General features: G+C 42.1%; 1 protein-coding gene across 1 annotated transcript in view; it reads right to left on the minus strand.

The window, feature by feature from the left end:
• The window catches only part of Psmb7 (proteasome 20S subunit beta 7), a 60,919-nt gene extending 44,669 nt beyond the window's left edge, over positions 1-16,250 (minus strand). Inside the window, exons 1-5 of the mRNA XM_059260221.1 lie at positions 16,135-16,250; positions 15,637-15,730; positions 14,330-14,427; positions 12,050-12,190; positions 4,900-5,015 (exon numbers count right to left, since the gene is read on the minus strand). Coding sequence (XP_059116204.1) covers positions 4,900-5,015; positions 12,050-12,190; positions 14,330-14,427; positions 15,637-15,730; positions 16,135-16,196 — 511 coding nt within the window. The 5' untranslated portion in view covers positions 16,197-16,250. The remainder of the gene's footprint in view (positions 1-4,899; positions 5,016-12,049; positions 12,191-14,329; positions 14,428-15,636; positions 15,731-16,134) is intronic.
• Positions 16,251-16,934: the final 684 nt, after the last annotated feature.

The raw sequence follows: 16,934 nt of genomic DNA on the forward strand, positions 1-16,934 counted from the left end.
CCTCTTTTACTGACATCATGCAATGATTCTACTGCTTATAAAAGGATTCACAAACACACTCTAATCTAGAAATGTAACACTAAGAATGTATCTAAATCAAGTATGCATTCATACAAACCAATCGATACACTGGTAAAACTCTGAAAAGCAAAACATTCATCACTAAGAGAATGATCAGTAACTCATGTTACAGCTGTAGAAAGCAATCAATTATAGTAACTACAGAAATAATGTTCTCCTTATCATTTAGACCCACAGAGAGACAAAATCCCTCAAATTTATAGAGGGCTGGAGATGTAGCTCAGTGACAAAGCACTTTCGTCATCCACAAGACCTTAGGTTTGATCTCCAACACTCCAAAAAAAAAAAAAAAAAAGACAAATCAATGAGAGGATTATGTGAGACAGCATGGCTTCATCTATGTATTTTTTAAAAGGACAACTAACTATACAGGCTGATAGATAAGTCACAGAGAAGAACAGATGAAGATGTACCACGAAATATCTTGGGGTAAGAAAACAACAAAACCCACATCTAACAGTGGTAGGTCTTGGGAGGGGTATGAAGCAGACTTATTTTCCCTAAATACTTTGGCTCTCAAGTGTCTTGTCATGAGTATACTACTCGCATCAGACAATATTTCAGTGTCACTTGCTCAGAAAGGACGCCCCCAGACACCACACATTCCTTCCTATTACTCTGTTACTGTCTCTCTCCTTGGGCACTTACACCATGGGTTCTCTTAAGAGTTGCATGTATTCACCTGCTTAATGTCATTCTGAGCCACAAGGTTTGGAGGTGGCAGTGTGCTGAGCACTATGTTCCCAGCACCAAACACGATGCCTATCACTCTACGCTGCCAAATGACTGAAAGGACCGCTGCCTCCTTTGAAGACTCAGCCAAACTTCCCCTGCTTCACCAGTTCAGAAGTGACCCTTTCTCCCCTGGAGCCCACTGTCTTTGTTGACATCTATTATATGCCTCTCTGTAAAGACTATGGCTATCTTGAGGGCAAAACCCTTCCACGTATCTCACTCAAAATAGTTGAGGAAATGGCCAGGAGTACTGGCACACACCTTTAATTCCAACACTTGGAAAGCTGAAGCCAGCAGATCTCTGTGAGTTTGAGGCCAGCCTGATCTACATAGGAAGCTATCGGAGAGCCTGGACTACATAGAAACCCTGCCTAAAAAAAATAAAAATAAAAATCTAAAACAAATAGTTGAAGAACAAATGGGTAGATGAACAAACTGTCAAAGTCAACAACTTATTTGCATATTAACTCCAATGTCAGTCTTCATTCAGTCCTTTAGGAGAGCAAAAGCAGACAGTCAGAGTAAGTGGGCTAAAGTGAAAATACCCTACAAGCTGGACATGGTGGCGCACTCCTTTAACCTCAGCACTCCGGAGGCAGAGGCAGGTGGATCTCTGTGAAGTCAAGGCCAGCCAGGATTACAGAGGATTTGTCTCAAAGTGAGAGAGAGAGAAGACATACTCTACAAACTCAGTTATGGTCCTGTTGTCCTGAACTCAACCGAGTTCATAGCAGCATGAAACTGTGGCAGCCAGGACAGAACACAAGCAAAATAGACACTTGACTGCTTACTTCAAACAACGTTTTCTAGTAACAAATCACTACAGTTCAAAATTGTTTCCCATTTAGAAAATGCTTGGTATCAACGTTAAATGTGCTGCTGAGCAGTAGTGGCACATGACTTTACTCTCAGCACTTGAGAGGTAGAGGCAGATGGATCTCTCTGTGTTCAAGGCCAGCCTGATCTACAGAGTGAGTTCCAGGACAGCCAGGGCTATGTAGAGAGACCCCGGCTCAAGCCCCACACCCACTTTAAGAGAAAAGATGAAGCTGCATCTGATGGCACAGCTCTAATACTCCTAGCTACTCAAAATGCTGAGGCAAAAGGATCACAATTTCAAGGCCAATCTAGGCTACAAAGTTGAGTTCAAAGCCAGATTGAGCAACTTAGTAAGATAAGATGATGCCTCAAAATTAGAAGCGAGCTGAACCTTGGTACCTACCTTGGTAATAAAGCACTTGCCAAACCCATTCAATCTCTGGTACCACCAACAAATAAAATGAAACCCTCCCTTTACTACCACTTCAAGGAATTAGAGGGGAGAAATAAAAACACTTCAATGGAAAAAAATTTGAATAAATCAATTTAGAACAATTTTTAAATTATATCTTCATTTTAAAAGCATTACTGTTGTAGAATATTAGTTAAAGATGTGTTACATTTGTTTATGCTGTTGAACATTTGTTTTAATGATGCATTCTTTTATGCAGCATTTGTTTAACTCTATGAAGCTCTGTTACTTTGCTTGTCTAAAACACCTGATTGGTCTAATGAGAGCTGAATGGCTAACAGCAAGGTGGGAGAAAGGACAGGTGGGGCTGGCAGGCAGGGGAGAAATCTGGGAAGAGAAGAAATCTAGGAGCAAGAGAAGGAAGACTCCAGGGGCCAACCACCCAACTATACAGCAAGCCATGGAGCAAGAAGTAAAGAAAGGTTTATAGGATAAAGATAAAAGCCCAGAGGCAAAAGGTAGACCGGATAATTTAAGAAAAGCTGGCTAGAAACAAGTCAATCATTCATAAAAAAGAATAAGCCTCCATGTGTGATTTATTTGGGAGCTGGATGGCAGGCCCCCCAAGAGAGCAAAGAGTAAAAAACAACCAATAACACATTACAAACACCCATCTATGTCTGCAAGCATGGTTGTGCATACCTACAATCCCAGCCCCCAGGAGGTAGAGACAGGAGGATCAGCAGTTCAAGGCCATAGAGAATTTGAGGCCATCCTGGGCTATATGAAATCCTATCTGAAACAAACAAAAACAGTAATTACAAAGATCCACCCACGTGGTAAGGTTCCCCAGCAAGGAGGGGACTACATCTACTACAAAGATTCTAAAACGGAGCTAAAAACAGCTTCCTGGATTTAGCCTTTGCAGGTACAAAACAAAAAAAAGAGGTTTTTGGGCTACACGCTGCTTGAATAAAAGCATAGACCCACGATAGCTCCCAGAGCTGGCGGTAAACATAGCCATGTTGGGAAGCTGAGGTGGGCGGAGCCAGCAGCCACAGCTGCTGCAATTTAAGGCAATAGATTCACAATAAGACAGATTCAGATGTTAATAGTTCACAATGTGTGTAAAAGATACGTAGGCTTGAAAGAGAGAGAAAAAGGTGATATATAGAGTTATAGAAACAAATACATAGTTTTAAAAAATAAAGTCTTTAAAGAGACAGTAAAGGTAGTATAAAAATAAGCCACATAAAGATGAATATTACACAGAGAATCTGGATTGTGTTGTCTTTGGGATTCTTAACTGCAGAGAGATATTTGATTGTAAAGGAAGCTGAGTTAAACCAATATGCATATTTTAAAGATATCTTGACTTCAAAATTTGGATATAAGGATATGTTACTTTGGAAAGGAGTCTCTGCTTTTGTTCCCACAGAAAGCCAAAGGCTATGGATTTGTTCCAGATTAAGATACATCAGGTTTGACCAGCCAAGACCCCCTGAAGGTCTCCAATGACACCATGACCCAGATGATCCAACATCCAGAATGGTTTGAAGGCATCTGGCTCAGACGATACAGCCTCATGGACTATTCCATAATTCTAAAATTTGTAGCTTAAGTTTTCCTGCCTGGCCCACAGTCAGGATATATCTCTTTCACCTGCCAGTCCCACAGCCTCTCAGACCCGACCAAGTAAACACAGAGACTTATGTTGCTTTCAAACTGTATGGCCGTGGCAGGCTTCTTGCTAACTGTTCTTATAGCTTAAATTAATCCATTTCCTTTAATCTATACCTTGCCACATGGCTCGTGGCTTACCGGCATCTTCACAAGCTGTTTCTCATCATGGCGGCTGGCAGTGTCTCTCTCACTCAGCCTTCCACTTCCCAGCTTTATTCTCCTCCTTGCCCCGTAATCTTTTGTTGTTTTTTAATTACAAATTTTTTGGAAGTGATAAAATTGTGCTTAGAAAAATTGAGATTTTCAAATGAAAGTTTATGTTAAATTTCTGAATCAAATTGTGTAAAGCCAGTTTTGAATGGTTGCTGTTTCTAGCTGTTTATTATCTTCTACCTTTCTGTCTTGGTAGTTGGCAAAAGGGACTCTGTCACTCTAGCTTCATAAAAGAGCTTCTCTGGCGGATGAGATGGCTCAGCAGGTAAAGGTACTTGCCATCAGGCTGGATGACACGAGTTTGATTCCCAGAACCCAGATCAGTTATCCTCTGACCACACGCGTGGCACATGTGCACCTGCCCACACAGGACTTCCTACCAGTACCAGCATGCTGAAAGGTGAGGCTTCCACTCTTCCCTCCACCTGCCTCATCTTCTCCCAGGACCTGCCCAAGCTTCCACTGAACTCTCCCCTGCTTCCTGCCTGCCCACCACTCCCAAATCCTCTGAGCATATTCACAACTTTTTGCTTTTAGATCACTGCAAATTCTTATATAGATACAAGAAATAACAATGAGTGATCCCACATATCCTTGACCTGTTTTCCCCAGAGTTAGCACCTGATGTGACTACAGTACAGTATCACCTACACTACTGTCCTTCCTCTCAATAATGTTCACTTCCTAACATTGCTATTAACATAGTTTTATAGTTTTTTTATTGTCTGTGGGTATCCAATAAAGAACTTCTTACAGGCAAGATAATTTGTTCACTAAATTCTTTATCAAATTATATAAATAATCTTTATCTAAATTACCTCCCAAGCACTGGATAAACAGCAGCTGACTGAATAACAGCACTAGAATGCACTGTTGCCTCCCTTCACAATAATGAGAACAGCTCTTCAAAAGACCAATTTGTTGAGAGGAGTCTGAAACAAAAACATAACACTCACCCATGGTGACATAAGGTAATTTATCAGTTGATCCATGAGGATAGATGCTGTAGAGATGAGGTCCAGTAACGTCTACTCCCCCCAAAACTAGGGCTGCACCAATGTAACCTTGATACCTGGGAATCAGAACAGACACAAGAAAAAAATGAGTTCAGATAACATCACTGTAGCTTAGGAAGAATCTGCAAAAGTCAAACAAGAGTTTTGCTTACATGTTTCATTAAGGAGTTACTGCTTGCATGGGAACCAAGCAGGGTAGGGAACTAAAATCAGTTGAACATCTACAATTTGCCACTGTAAACTGTGAGGTATACTACATGACTCATTGCAGCTCAGCCACCAAAGCCACCTTTTAAAAAGCACTATCATTCCCATTTTAGTTAAGAAAGAACGGGAGGGAGGGAAGAAGAGAGGGAGAGAGGAGGAAAAAACAAACCAAACCACAAATCAAAAAAGCTAGGAACATGGAGAATTTGTTTGGTGTCCCTGAGTCAAGGCTGGCTTATTCCAAAGCCTATCACACTGTCCCCTTCAGCTCCCTGGGGTGATAAGCTAGCAGTGGAGTCAGCTAACAGTGAGGAGCTGCTGTGTTCAAGCTGTTTCAACAAGCAGTCTCCACAGACAGTGGTTCATGTCACAACACCCTTCCCTCTGAATCAACAACCCACCACACAATAATCACAGATGCCGAGTATAAGCGGGAAATATTTCATCCTTCATGGCCTAAGAAGCTCTGCTGACTCACAGAAGAAAGCTACAGTTGTTCAGAAACCCCACCTGCCTCCTCCCTGTAACTGTGCACACAGGTTTGGAACATTTGCTCCACTCTTTACCGAGCTGATCATTTCCACAATTCCTTTCCCTGTATTGGCTCAGATTTTCACCATCAGGATTGCTGTGCTCGACGAACATGTTGGATTTAAAGTTTTCCACTCTGAACCTTTAGCTCTTTGACAAGAAAAATGAAACCAACATATGCTGAACTGGCTGTACAGCCTAATCACTAAAACACAAATAAGGAGCACAAAAGCAATGCTATCGCTCAGACTAGAAGGGCTCCATGACATCCAGAAGCAGAACTGTGAAGTCCAGGATTTTCTCTGGCCCGTGATCACCAAACTGCTGACAATCTAACATTTTTAAAGTGGGAAATTAAAGGCTAGGAACGAATTTTAGGAGGAGCCTGAAGAGAGGCCAGAGATGGCTCAGTAGGTAAAGGTTCCTGCTGCCAAGCCTGATGATCTGAGGTTCACTCCTCAAGGCTTACATGGTGAAAGGGAAAATTAATTCCTCCTCCAAGATGTCCTCTGACCTCTTCCACATGTGCCCCATGACATGCACACACACAGACATGCACACACACTAAAAAATTTTAATTAAAAATTTTTTTTAATTATTTTAAAGTAGCTGGAGACATGGCTCAGTGGTTAAGGGTATGTACTGCTCTTGCAGAGGACCCAAGTTTAGTTCCCAACACGCACATCAAGAGGCTTACAACTGCCTATAATCTGGCTCTAGTCAGACCTCCAAGGGTTCTTGTACCTGAATACACACACTCCACACCCACACCCATATACACACAAAATTTTAAAAAAAAATTTAAGAATCAGTATTTATTTATTTATTATTTATGTATTTTGCAAGGCATAGCAGCCTGAAGAGGGAACATAGGTCCACATGATAGAAACTGCTGGTCTAAGGCTTGTTAGCAGCAGAGTCAAAACTGGAGCCTGAGAAACTGCACAGAAAAGCCAGATTAGCTGGATGCGCTGTGCCCTGCAGCGCTGAGCCTGCTCCACTGCCTGCTGAGGAGGGCATCTGAATAAAGTCAGTTCCCCTCCGGCTATAATACCACTGCATGCCTTCAACATTTAGACAAGTGTAGTGGGTACTGGTTCCACTGATGACCTTGGGGTACCAGCCCCTAGGACGAGGCCTCTTGGCTAGCTTAAGATCTGAGAAGTAGGTGCTCATGCCCCTTCTCTCAAGAGCACTTAGACGGTGAAGACCAGGCTAGGCCTGGTGGTGTGAAACAGCATGGAACCGGTTCTCAGCCTTCCAGGGACCCTGTGACTGAAACTGCCATATCCTCTATCAGTGAGTTGATACCCCAAACAACCCCTTAATAAACAGATTATCAGTAGCCATGGATTTCAATTTCGGCATTAGACAAGTGACTGGCATCCTTAAAATCTGAATCAGAGAGTAAAGTTCAGTAGCAGAGCACATGCCCAGGATATGAAGGCCTGGGTTTAAGCTCCAGTACTGAGACAGTAACACAAAAGCCTTGATCCAGGAATCCTACTTCCAGGTCTCCAGTCCAAGAATATGAAAGAGAAATGTACAGAAATGTGTTTATCACAGCCCTGTTAGTGATGTAAAAGCAGCTGGAGAAATGGCCGAATAAACTGTTATACATAAGAGAATATGACATGACCATTAAGAACCATACCTTTTCTCATTCACTACTGATTGTGGAACGATCTTCTTGTTCTGACAATGTATATCAAAGGCTAAATCTGCCTTTATGAATCATGGAATTTTTTGGAGCCAAGGAACACACTCTAGAATATAGCCTAAGGAATTAACTATGCAACCACCCAAAGATTCATGGGAACATCTTCATATGGGCAATACCATTAATGTTCAAAAATTGATTACTGTAACACAAGACTGACAACACTAAAATTATATATGATTATATATATATATATATATATATATATATATATATATGTATATTGCTAACATACATTGATAGCTGGTACTTAAAATTTTTGTGGGTCAGCCCTCTGAAAATTTACTAAAATTCAGGAACCTTTGCTTCTAACAGGTATACACACTTAAGTATTTTCTTACTTCATGTGGTTCTAGGTCTCTTGAACTCTTCCCTGGGCTCAGGAAAACTCATGGGTCTGAGCTCTCTACTAACAGAAACAATATACACAATACAGCATTGTATACAGGGCAAGCTATAAAGAAGTACATGTATTAGCATGCCATTCCTGTTAATGCATGAACATGAGGCTGTGGGTAAAGCATAAAAGGTCTGAAAAAAATTCAAATAAAAAACTTTAGAGCCAGGCAGTGGTGGTGCACGCCTTTAATCCCAGCACTCGGGAGGCAGAGGCAGGCAGATCTCTGTGAGTTCAAGGCCAGCCTGGGCTACAGAATGAGTTCCAGGATAGGCTCCAAAGCTACACAGAGGAAACTGTCTCAAAAAACCAAAAACAAACAAACAAACTTTAGGCCCCATTGCAGACACTGTATCAGTCATATGTCTGTGTGGAAGTCAGCAGACACTCACAGAAGTCTGTTCTCTCCTCCACCATGTGGGTTCTGAACTGTCAAACTCAGACTTTTGGGCTTGGCAGCAGGTGCCTTTACCTGCTTAGCTAGCTCAGCCTCTCTTCCTTTATCCCCTGTAAGTCAAGGAGACAAAGACTATCATTGGCATTTTCCAAGAAAAAAAACTTATCCTTAAAAAGTGTAAAACAGCCCATTGGTGGTGGCCATGCCTTTAATTCCAGTATGGGAGGCAGAGGCATATGGATCTCTGTGAGTTCAAGGTTAGCCCAGTCTACAAAACAAGTTCCAGGACAGCCAGGGCTACACAGAGAAACCCTGTCTTGAAAAAAAAAAAAAAAAAAAGTATAAGATGACAACCAGGCAGAGGCAAGCAAATCTCTGAGTTTGAGGCCATCCTGGTCTACAGAGCGAGTTCCAGGACAGCCTGGGCTACACAGAGAAACCCTGCCTCAAAAAATAAATAAATAAAATCCCAAGATCCCAGGCTGGGTAGTGGTGGCACACACCTTTAATCCCAGCACTCGGGAGGCAGAGACAAGTAGATCTCTGAGTTGGAGGCCAGCCTGGTCTACAGAGTAAGTTCCAGTACAGTCAGGGCTACACAGAGAAACCCTGTCCCGAAAACCAAAAAAAAAAAAAAAGGAAATCTAAGACGGGGCTAGAGGAATGTCTTAGCAGTTAGGAGTGCTTGATGCTTACAGAGGTCTTGAGTCCAATTCTCAGCATCCACATCAGGTGGCTCACAACTGCCTATAACTCCAGCTCCAGGGATCCAACACCATACTCTGTCCTCTGTGCGTGCATCACACAAAATCACGGCTGGCAGTTCTTGCCCCAGAGCACTACAGATGCAAAGTCTTGTTCCTTTAAACCACTCTTACTTTTATATAACTCACCCAAAATGTCACCAGATACGAAGGACAATACTACCTTGGTTTAAATTTTTGAATGTTCCTCTCAAAACATTTGACAAAATTTAACTTTGGCCAGGCATGGTGACACACACTTTCAATTCCAATACTTGGGAGGCAAAGGCAGTAGATCTCTGTGAGTTCAAAGCCAGCCTGAACTGGTTCCAGGTTAACCAGAGATACAGTGACACCCTGTCTCATAAAATAAGTAAATAAATAATCTTTACAAACTGTACTAAATAAAAATGAACCACTGGAGAGAAAAAGAGACCGTAGAAACCTTAAAACACTACAGAGAGATTAAATATTTTTAAATTATTTTGCTAAATGCCTTAAATAACAAGCATGAAAACTGTTTTATATGCAATAGGCTATATGAGCCACCAGAGGGAGCTTTATATTTAAAACTAATACCTATGTATGTTTTTTTAAATCAGTGTCTTAAATGGTCAGCTGGTCTCATGCTGTAACCGGAGCATTTATTTGGCGGCAATAATCCCCTGTGTTAGCGTGGTGACTTCATATACCAAGCACTAAGCAGCAGAGGAGAGTTAAGCCAACAGGCCTCCTGCCCATGGCTCAAGCTTCTGCTATCTCATCTGTAAAGTACCCTGTAAAGTACGTCACTACCCTCCCTGCACAGACCCACTGAGAATACAAAGCTATACTACAAGGATCTCAAATTCTCAGTAAAGCCAGTGCACAAGGACAATTAACCAGAGTCAAATAAGGGACATGACAAATATATTCCTAAGCCAAAGGTGACACTGACCACACAATCCCTGAAAGTTACTGCCACACTATCCTATCTTCATTCTAATTTTTTTTTTAATTTTTATTTTTTATGTGAGTTGGTGTTTTGCCTACATGTATTTCTATGTGAGGGTGTAGGATCGAGTGGAATTGGAGTTACAGACAATTGTGAGCTGCCATGTAGGTGCAGGGAATTGAACCTGGGTCCTTTGGAAGAACAGCCAGTGTTCTTAATCACTAAGCTATTTCTCCAGTCCCTAATTTAAAAAAAAAAAAAAAAAAGACAGAAATTTGTATTTTTAATTTAAATCTCCCAATTTGTAATTATTGGCCTCTATTTTATTTTAAATGTCATGTGACCTTTATAAATCTTTTTTGGCCAATGATCTCATGACATTCATAGGGCAGGTCTCTGAAAAGAATAGATGCCCTAAAGGTAAGACAGGCCCAGGAAAGCGGGCACTATTTCCACTATAACAGACCTGTGAGGGCTGATCTTGGTGGTCAACTAACATACCCGAGAAGAGGGAACCTCAACTGAAGAACTGCCTCCATCAGATTGGCCTAAAGGCACTTTTCTTGATTACTAGTTATGCAGGAGGGCCCAGCCCACTACAGGCAATACTGTTCCTAAGCAAGTGGTTCTGAACTATATAAAAATAAAACCAGGAAAGGCGCAAAGCTACACAGAGAAACCCTGTCTCGAAAAACCAAAATAAATAAATAAATAAATAAATAAATAAATAAATAAAAATAAAAATAAAAATCTAGCTGGGTGGTGGTGGCACACGTCTTTAATCCCAGCACTCAGGAGGTACAGCCAGGCAAACCTCTGTGAGTTCGAGGCCAGCCTGGTCTACAGAGCGAGATCCAGGACAGGCTCCAAAACTACACAGAGAAACCCTGTCTTGAAAAACCAAAAAAAAAAAAAAAAAAAAAAAAAAAAAAAAAAATTCTAGCTAAGCAAGTCAGAAGGAACAAGACAGCCAGCAGTGTTCCTCTGTGGTTTCTGCTTCAGGCTCCTGACCTGAGTTCCTGCCTTGGTTTTCCTGTAAGATATAACCTGTAAGATGAGGTAAACCCTTCCCTTCCCAAATTGTTTTTGGTAAAGGTGTTTATCACAGCAACAGAAAAGCAAACAAGAAAAATACTGCTTCCCATTTATGTAGAGTAAATGAGAAAGCCAACTTAGGACTTTAAAACTTTTAAACTCGGGAAGAGGCAGGCAGATCTCTGTGAGTTCAAGGCCAACCTGGTCTGCAGGGTAAGTTCTAAGAGCCAAAACTACAGAGAAACCCTGTCTCGAAGGGGGGGAAAAAAGATTTTAAAACCATCAAAACCTATACAAATACAAAGTAATAATGGGATCACTGAAGGGGAAAAGAAACAAAACTCCTATGAACTGTGTGTGGGAGTTAGCAAAGAATGAAATTTAAATCATGACTTAGTATGGCTCATTAAGCCTCAACTTGTTTATTTATAAACAGGACACAGCAACAGCCTTTACCTCAGAGTTAAAAGAAAATAGGAGACAGTGCACAGAGCACTTCAGCAAGGGTCTGCAAGACCAGGAGAGAAAGACTGGGTGAAATCAGTGTTGTTTTACCCACTTATATGTGACTACAAGTCATTTCTCACTTTGCTGCTAAAAAAGGAAAGAAAAAACCATTTGCGTTTAAGTGCTGGGGAAACGGGTAGGATATACAAGACAAACTCAAAGTACCATTTTACTGTGAACAAAACTTGTCTTATGCAGTAATAGCTCTTATGCTTCAAGAAATTACTCTACTGGCCACAATTCAGGGCAAATCATCACCATAAGATACATCAGACCATACAACCCATTTAATTATCAAATGCCTTAACAATTAAAAAAAAACCGGCAGCCAGGAGGTGATGTGAATGACTTTTATCCCAGTACTCAAGAGGCAGACACAGGCAGATCTCTGTAAATTCAAGGCCAGCCTGGACAGCCAAAGGTACAGAGAAACCCTGTCTCTAAAAATAAACCAACCAACCAACCAACAAAAAATTAAAAATGGCTTTCTAATTGATTTCTGGAACAAAATGTTTTTCTAAATATTTTCTCCCCTAATTTACAGGGTTCCTTGTGCTAAAAATCTAAGATTTAAAAAAAAAAAAAAGATATTACAGAAATCCACACCTTGGAACCTTACCTGAAAAGCATCTGCTTCAACATCCGATTAGCAGTCACAACTCTCGGAAGGCGGCCAGTGGTGAGAGAGTGGAGCTCCAAGTTGGAAGAAATAAGCTGGGTTGTCATGTCTGTGTCTGCAGCTGTCCCAGCACCACAGCAACTGAAAAATACCACAGAAACTTAGCTAGCATTCAATTATCAGATGACTAACTCAGGTATAGAGCCTCTGTGAACGGTGGTGGCGCACACCTTTAATCCCAGCACTCAGGAGGCAAAGGCAGGTGGATCTCTGTGAGTTTGAGGCCAGCCTGGTTTACAGAGCGAGTTCCAGGACAGCCAGAAATAGATACAGAGAAGTCTTGTCTTGAAAAACCACCACTTTTGCCGGGCGGTGGTGGCGCACGCCTTTAATCCCAGCACTCAGGAGGCAGAGGCAGGAGGATCTTTGTGAGTTCGAGGCCAGCCTGGTCTACAGAGCCAGATCCAGGAAAGGTGCAAAGAACACAGAGAAATCCTGTTTCGAAAAACCAAAAAAGAAAAAAAGAAAAAAGAAAAACCATCACTTTCTCAAAAAAGAGAAAGCAATAGAGCCTCTTGGCTAACTCTACAAAGTTCAAGTTCATGAGAAGCATTCTGAGCAGTCTGCTATGCAACTTCTCTAACCAATCTTAAACATGAAATGGAGGACACACACCTAACTATATGCAAATATCCTCTCTATGGTGCAACGGGACATTTCAAATCATCTGTTTCTCTGCTTCAGAGTGCATGTGTTAGTCTTACTACAAGTGTATCCAAATTGTACAAAAGAGCAAGACAGTGATCAAAGTTTTACAATTCAATATCAACACTAGACAGCCTTGATTTATTATTTCAGAACTAAGTAAAGGAGCAATGGAAGAGAAGATTATAAAATGCCATAAAATAACACAGGTACAACAGGCCATGGGAAGTCAGAGGGCAGAGCAATTAATTAATTCCTTTTTTTTTTTTCCTGGGGCTGAGGACCAAACCCAGGGCCTTGCGCTTGCTAGGCAAGCACTCTACCACTGAGCTAAATCCCCAACTCCTCCTTTTTTTTTCTATCTATAATTTGTGGGGTTTTTTTTTTTTTGGTGTGTGTGTGTGTGTGACAAGTGTGTGTGTGTGTGTGTGTGTGTGTGTGTGACACATTTGTGCCATGTAAGCATGTGGAGGTCAGAGAACATTTTTCAGAATTTGGTTCTGTCTTTCCACTATATGGAATCTGAGGATCAAACTCAGGTGGTCAGGCTTGGTGGCAACCATCCTTACCTGCTTACCTCATCAGCTCTGAGAGCAATGAATTCTAATTGATAAGGAAGTTTTTTGTTTTGTTTTCGAGACAGGGTTTCTCTGTGTAACAGCCCTGGCTGTCCTGGAACTCACTCTGTAGCCCAGGCTGGCATCGAACTCACAGAGATCCGCCTGCCTCTATCTTACTAGTCCTGGGATTAAAGGCGTGCAAAACCACTGCCTGGCAAGGAAAGGTTTTTATCAGCTGGGTTTAGAATAACAGAAACAGTTTAAAAGCAGACAGAACAAAAGGGTACTTTTATTTTGTTTTTTAAAATCTTATTTATGACTGTATGTGTATGTGCCTGTGTGTGTATGTGTGAAAGTCTGCATACAACTATGTGTGGGTACTCTTAGAAGCCCAAAAAAGGGTGTCAGAACCCTTGTGCGGGCTCTAACTCTGTGTTCTACAAAGGTATAGCAGAACCTGTGAACATTACTATAGAAACCAGAAGCAGAAATGCCAATTAAATAACTGCCATTATTCAGGTGAGAAAAAAGAACCTAAATAAAGGTCTCAGCAGAGGGAAAAATAGAAAGGAATGGATTCAAGAGGCACCAGGCGGCAGAACCTTCTACCAACTAACTCAGACTGAAGCAACAGTAGGACTTGCCCACGAGGAGCTCAGGTGACACGGGAGTGGAAATGTTTTGAGCTATTTGTCTGACACGGCCTTATTCACCCTAGACTGGCCTCACACTCACTATGTAGCCAAGGAGGACCTTGACCTCCTGATCCTCCTGCTTCTACCTCCCCAAAGCTAAAACTGCAGGTGTGCATCACCACTCCCCATTTTCTGCAGTGCTGAGAATGGAACAGGACTTCAAGCTAGCTAAGCACTCTGCCAATCAACATCCATCCCAGCCCAGAAACACATAAAAGGCTGAACCGCAAGCAGGCTGCAAGGAGGATGGCAGTAATGGTTAATTTTCAATATTGACATGTTAGAGAATTTCAGAGTAGTCCAAATTTATCAATACTTACTAAATATTAGGAGATATGAAGTGAATTTTGGAACAGTTTTTGTCAGCAACAACCATCCCTTCAGTTGCTCTTGTGTCTGCTCCAAGAACTATGCCATCCTATTAAAAAACAAAAAGAGAGAGGTTTTCAACAATTGTATATACACATTATTTAAGAAAAACAATGTTGGCCATTCTCTGCTTCCATAATTCCATATCCCCAGCCAAAATCTCTACCAAAACTATTATTGTCCTACATTCTCCGTATGTCATTAATGTTACTGGCTGAATTCTAAGGTGATTACAACTTATTTCCATTTTCAAACAAGGCTCAGGGATTCGGTAAATTCCTTACAAATCATAGAGCTAAACTAAGAAGAAAAAAAAAGTGAAATGAAGACTCATAATCTTTCCATTAAAATACCCACCTCTGAGCCAGCAAGCTTGTTCAGCAAGTGAAAACACTACCCGTGCAAGCCTGGGAAGCTGACTTCTACCCCAAGAGCCCACATGAAGTGAGACTGGATTCCACCATGTTGTTCTCTGACCTCTACACTCATCCCACAGCACATGCACACTCACACATACTAGACAAAATTAAGTAAACAATCACCTGTCTATTAGGTTTCTTTCTTTCTTTTTTTACTTTTTGGTTTTTTGAGACAGGTTCTCTCTGTGTAGCTCTAGCTGTCCTAGAATTTACACTGTATACCAGGCTGGCCTTGAACCCACAGAGACCCACCTGCCTCTGTCTTCCGAGTGCTGGGATCTCTTCACCTATAACAATGTTAATCACTGGTCTTTATGATCTTTACAGTTAAATTCAGGATTTATCTCCATTTGATGGATGAAGACATAGTGACACCTGCTTTTAATCCCTTAAACCCTGCATTTGGGAAGCAGAAGCAGATGAATCTCTGTCAGTTTAAAGTAGCCTGATCTACATGGTATGTTCCAGGACAGTCAGGGCTACATAATGAGACCCTGTCTCAAAGGGGGTGAGGTGGTGGGATGAACTGCCCAAAATTGGAAGCAGTATCAAGCATTAAACATCTAGACAAATCCATCTGATCCCAAATTCTACCTTTTCCCATTTATCATCCTGCTTCCTACAGTACTTAAAGAAAAAACAAACTGCCTTCATGTCAAAAACTTCAAAATGAATAAAGAATACAAACTACTAAACACGTAAAATCTACTGGCAAAAATAGTTTCTTATGAAAGCCCTTTTCATGATGTACCCTGACATTTGCACTACCACATCTAGCTCAAGCTTAGAGGAGTCCAAGTGGCCTACCTGCTAACACGGGCCAGGCTTTCTCGGCTTACCTTATAGACTACTCCGGCGATGGTAGTGCCAGTTTTTCGGGCTTTCGGAAGTTTGAACCCCTTCTTTGCAAAATCAGCTTCCAAGACAGCATTCCTGGGGGAAAGCGCAGAAATCAAGTGTTGGAGGACAAGACCACAATTGTGCCATAGTGGCACGAGAGTGCTTAGGAGGGAACTCAGTTTGCTTTCACCCCAGTGTGTTCACTGCATCCTCCCACCATCAGCACAGCACCATCCGCAAAGAGTCACAGATCGGGGCTGTGACCCGCCTAAAGCCATGGGGAAGCACCAAGTCCTTATACACTGGCCAAGGGAGAGGGCCGCGCGGGCCTCAGAAGCAGCCCGCGCTGGGGCCCCGGATTCCCTGAGTCACACGGCTGCGAGCCCCCGCCGTTCCCACGCTCGCCTCACGTCCCTGGCCCAGGCCACCGCCCAGCTCCGACCCGGGGCACCGAACTCCCACCCACGCCTCGGTTGCGGCCCGTGGCATGGACACACCTGCGGCAATTATCGAAAGAAAACCCTCCGACGGGTGCCTGAAACACCGACACTGCCGCCATCTTCCAAGAAAGTGTTTCCGGGCCAAGGGCGGAGCTAACAAAAAGAACTGAACACTTCCGGCGCTGCGGGCGAACGGGATGGAAGGGCGGAGCAAACTTCGAACTGGCGTTGTAGATCATAGAGTTCCTGAATTCTCACTCTCTAGAAAGGTTCGGAGATGTTTCAAGTATATTGCCTCAAGTTCTGGGAGGAGAAACTGACGACAGCTGCAGGGATGGGGTTTATTAAGTCAGATAAAATTCGCCCAATTACCAAATCTCCTGACTTTCCGATCAGATCTGTTTCTACCGTTAATTAAAATCCAGGGTGCTCCAGGGACATCGACTCCCAGGTCCCAGGCATAGCAAGTCCTTTGAACTCTCTAGTTTCCTCCTGTCTAGTGGAGCGTTCACCTTCCTCAGAAAGCCAAACAGGCACATGCAAAGATGTTCCATGCCATGAGTCATCAGGGAAATGCAACCCAAAATTCCCAAAGACATACTTGGGACCTACGAAAATGGCTGGAATCAGACAGAAAATCACAAGTGTGGGAGAGAATGTAGAAAAATTTTAACTCTCATGTGTGACAGATGGCAATGTAAGATAGTCCGCAGCTCCAGAAAATGAACTGGAACTTGAACCAAAATTATCAAAATTTCAGAAGAACTGAAAACTTAAGTTCACAAACACTCCTACACAAATGTGTATAGCAATGAGATTCATAACAGGCAAATCTAGAAACAACTCAAATGCCCAAC

This window comes from Peromyscus eremicus, chromosome 4 (assembly GCF_949786415.1).
Source record: "Peromyscus eremicus chromosome 4, PerEre_H2_v1, whole genome shotgun sequence".
Lineage (NCBI taxonomy): Eukaryota > Metazoa > Chordata > Mammalia > Rodentia > Cricetidae > Peromyscus > Peromyscus eremicus.